Source organism: Lolium rigidum, chromosome 7, assembly GCF_022539505.1.
Source record: "Lolium rigidum isolate FL_2022 chromosome 7, APGP_CSIRO_Lrig_0.1, whole genome shotgun sequence".
NCBI classification, from domain to species: domain Eukaryota; kingdom Viridiplantae; phylum Streptophyta; class Magnoliopsida; order Poales; family Poaceae; genus Lolium; species Lolium rigidum.
The window spans coordinates 341455298-341459669 of NC_061514.1; the positions used below are offsets into that span (position 1 = coordinate 341455298).

Here is a 4372-nt window from a genome sequence, read left to right on the forward strand (position 1 = left end):
CTAATCTGCTTGCCAAGGCCAGGAACAATCCTTGACATGGGTCAACCCTGTGACCTACCTTTAGGAAGGTATAGTCCGCTACCCTAAGAGTCAATATGGTGTGTCTAATCTATGGACTTAGATGGTATTATGTTTACTGTGAATGTATTTATTTCTAAAGCATAACCCAGTCACACCAACATGCAAGGCATCAAGCATGACTGACTTTATTCACTTGAAAAAAGAGTACAAGAAATTGAATACGCCAAGCAAAAGTGGATGCCAAATATCCCCGATAAAGGATAATGTTACAACGAGATTAATATAGTCATGTGCTGGAGGTGCCCACGTATGCCATCATACATTTCAAATTAGACACTCATGTTTTCTCGCTCACTTTGACGGCATAGATTTAGAGCCCACATGTGGGATTGCTCTGAGTTTCAGGTCATACTTTCTTGTTAACGTCAACCCAAATTTCTCGGACATGTCAATCGAAGCCAGGGTAACCCCATCAGGAAGCATCCAGTCATAGTGATATAGGAAGTTTGCCAGTACGACGTCCATGACGGACGAGCTGAATTTCATTCCGGGGCACTGCCGCCGCCCAGCCCCGAAGGGAATGAACTCAAAATGTGTTCCATTGTAATCCAAGCTGTTGTTCTTGAACCTCTCGGGATTGAACTCTTGTGGACTTTTCCAATACTTTGGGTCTCTGGAAACTGCAAAGACATTAAGATAAACATTGGTGCCTTTAAGCATGTCATAACCCATGATTTTGCAGTCCTCTCTCGTCGCGCGAGGGAGTAGAGGACCAGGTGGATGCAACCTGAGAACCTCCTTGACAACCATCCGCATGTAGTGGAGTTGAGCAAGGTCGCAATTAGATATAACTGCTCGGTCTTTGCCTAGGACCTTACGGACCTCTTGTTGTGCGTTAGACATAACGTCAGGATGACAAACGAGTTCTGACATGGCCCACACGAGAATGGATGATATAGTTCCGACAGCGCCACATATGTCCTGAAGATGAGAGTTGTGGTAAATATGCATAATCAAATACTAATACTAGGAAGCAAATAGAATGTTTATCGAAAACTAAAGCATAACTATTTTTTGTATATATCTATTTGCTTTCTCGTTTATCGAAAGGCAACTGTCAGTTTCAGAGACAAAAGCTACAACCAAGTATTTGAATGGATGAAGCTAGAGTAACTTTGTCTTTCGTTTGGGACCTAGGATGCTAAAAAAAACCCAATAGGAATTACATGACGATATAGTACACCATATGATTGGCAGGAATTTAGAGCAGGTCTAACAGACCCCGTAAAAGGGGCAAACCCGTATAATAACCGCCGATTTGAGGGTTTCGCGTCTACCCGGCCGTCTAGCACGCCCCGTAAAAACGGCCCCCGCATCGATTTTTCCTGTTTTCGACTACGGGGCGGGTCGTCGCCCCCTACTTGTGCGGGGTGGGAGCGGGGATAGTGGGCGAAACCACTATCCCAATTCCGAAAGCGCGCGCGGACATTTCAGTTGTCCCCATCCTTCTTCCCCGCGCGCCGCCGCAGCCACCCGCGCGCCGCCGCCGGAATCCGTCAGATCCGCGGCCCTCCGCCGTCCGCCGAGCCGCGCCGAGCTGCGCCGACGCCCGTCGCACCTCCGCCGCACCCCGGCCGAAGTTCCGCGTCCCTCCGCGCGCGCCGCCGCCGTCCAGCCGTGGTCTTCTCCGCCGTTTGTCGCCGGTGAGTATTCCGCCGCGTTTTTGGATTGCCGGGGACACTCAACGACATCAACATCTTGAATAGATCCCCTTTGTTTGCAAGACTAGTTAGGGGTGAATCTCCACCTTGTAACTACAAAGTTATGAACAATGAGTACACCATGGGGTACTATCTCACAGATGGTATTTACCCTAACTATGCAACCCTTGTCAAGTCCATAAAAGAGAAAAAGGACAGGGCTTTGACAAGAAAGGAAGCTTGCTTCACCAAAAATCAAGAGGCATGCCGCAAGGATATTGAGAGAGCTTTTGGTGTCTTGCAAGCAAGGTTTGCAATTGTCCGGGGTCCTGCTAGGTTTTGGGACAAGGAAACTCTTGTTGATGTCATGACATGTTGTGTGATTCTTCACAACATGATCATTGAAGATGAACGCGGTTTGAACTTGCCGTGTTTCTATGACAATGTTGGCACCCGAGTGCAGCCCGAGAGGAACCCTGATCGGATTGAAGCTTTTCTTGCAGCTCATCGAGGCATTGAAAATGCCGAGACTCATCACCAGCTCACCCAAGATTTGATTGATCACCATTGGCAGTTGCATGGCCAATGATTTATTTCCTATTGTTGTATGTGTTAAACATTCATTTCCTATTGTTGTATGTGTGAAACATTTGTTTTTTATTTGTTTAATTCTTGTTGACATTTCCGAAAAACATTATTGTAATAATTATGACGATTATTGTGTGATGTAAAACATTTATTTTATGTGAATGGTGTGTTGGTTCTAATATGCAATTTGTCAAAAAACCCTGTTTTGAGGGGTTGAAAACTTCGGACGAGCTAGCAGACCCCGTATACCCACCCCGTAAAACAGAATATTCTGTTTTACGGGGTGGGTATACGGGGTCTGCTAGCTCGTCCGAGTTTTCGGCCGGCGAAAACCCGATACAGGGCCCTCTACTCGCGTTATACGGGGCGAAATTATACGGGGCCTGTTAGACTTGCTCTTAGATCTGTTAAACAAATTCAGATTCAGATGAATAAAAAGAGAAATACTCACAAACAAGACGCAGCCTATAATTTCTGTGGTTAGAGGGAACGGCAGTGAGCCCTCGTGCTGCAGATTTAGCAGTACGTCCAGCAGGTCCTCGTCGTCGGTGCTGGAGGCGCTGTGGCGGGCAGCTCGCACGGCGTTGCGCTCTTGGACAATGCCGGCGATGATGTGCTGCATGCGGTCGCAGCTCCTCCTGACGAGGCGCTCCCCATTGCTGAGCCACCGCACCAGCCTTGAGGACGGGAACATGTCAACGAGGCAGAAGCCACTCACAAGCTCCATTGTTTTTCTGAACTCGTGGAGGTACTCGTCCTGCCATGTGAACTTGGCGCCGAAGAGCGCCCCTGTCAACAGGTCGGTGGTAAGTGCGGCTACCTTCTCGCTGACGTTGACGGTGGTGCCAGTGCTACTGGAGGCGGTGATGGAGCGGAGGAGGTTGCCCATCTCCTCAGCCCTGATGCCCTCCATGCGCATCACCTGCTTGGCGCTGAGGAGCTGCATGATGCAGACCTTGCGCATCTGGCGCCACTGGTCACCGTAGGGGGCGAATGCGATGCCCTTGCCATTGAAGGCGATGTCTAGTGTCACGCTGCTCGGCCGACCGGCGAACAGCGGGTCGTTGGTCTTCAGCACCAGCTCCGCCACCTCGGCACTGGAGACCACCACCATGGGGATCTCGCCTAGCTTTAGGAACATCAAAGGCCCGTGACGGCGACACAGCTCCGTGATCTTGCGGTGCGGGAGGGCGCTGAAGACATGGTGGAGGCTGCCGATGATCGGGAGATTCCATGGCCCTGGAGGGAGGTTCTTTTTTGGCTTGTTCTTGCCACCTAAGAGCTTGAGAAAACCAAGTGCCAGTAGCGTCGGTAGGGCTATGAAATACAAGTTTATCCACCCCTCCATGACAGGCTTTCAGCTTACCGATAACAAGGAGACGTATATATTTATGGGGTATGGAGCAGGGCCGGGAAACGATGTGGTTGGTTACTGGGTGGAGGTGTATAGAATGCACTATGCACTTCAGGTATGGTGCTTGGGTGCCTTTTTGGGCCAACTCTCAAATATACTCGGTCGCTCCCATGTCGATCCCCCGGGGCGGCACCGGGGCGAAACCCTAGCGCCGCCGAAGACAAGGCACCGGTGGCGACGAGACGTAGGTCTAGGCTCCCGTCTAGATCCACCATCGACTTGACTGCCGGCCCCTCGGAGGCGCGTGGGGAGGCGTTGGCCTTGTTCTGGCGTCGTGCTCGGTATCTACACTACGGCAGAGCTGGGCGTTGCCGTGCAAGCAAATTGCTCGGCAAAGGGCAAAATCTGCTCGGCAAAGGCTTTGCCGTGCACTCTCGCTCGGCAAAGGCCGCTCGGCAACGTTTCGCCCGGCAAAGCTACGCTGCCGTGTGCCTCGCCAAAATTGCACGGCAAAGCCTTTGCCGTGCAACCAACACTTTGCCGTGCGCCAGCCCGTGTTGCCGTGCGCCAGCTTGTTTGCCGTGTGCTACCACTCCTCCCACACGGCAAAGCATGATTTCGAAATTAAAAAAAAAAACACGTCGGCCACCGCACCAGATGCGTGAGCAGCCGCGTTGCTTCCGTCCCTGCATCGCTTCGCTTCCGTCGA

The 4372-nt window shown here is 51.1% G+C and overlaps 1 protein-coding gene across 1 annotated transcript; it reads right to left on the reverse strand.

Annotated features, from left to right (window-relative positions):
* Positions 1–214: 214 nt before the first annotated feature.
* On the reverse strand, positions 215–3657 carry LOC124676827 (zealexin A1 synthase-like). The gene is made up of 2 exons (XM_047212852.1): positions 2761–3657; positions 215–1002 (listed from the first exon to the last, which is right to left on the reverse strand). The coding sequence occupies exons 1-2, from the start codon at positions 3655–3657 to the stop codon at positions 373–375; spliced, it is 1527 nt and encodes a 508-aa protein (XP_047068808.1). The 3' UTR covers positions 215–372.
* Positions 3658–4372: the final 715 nt, after the last annotated feature.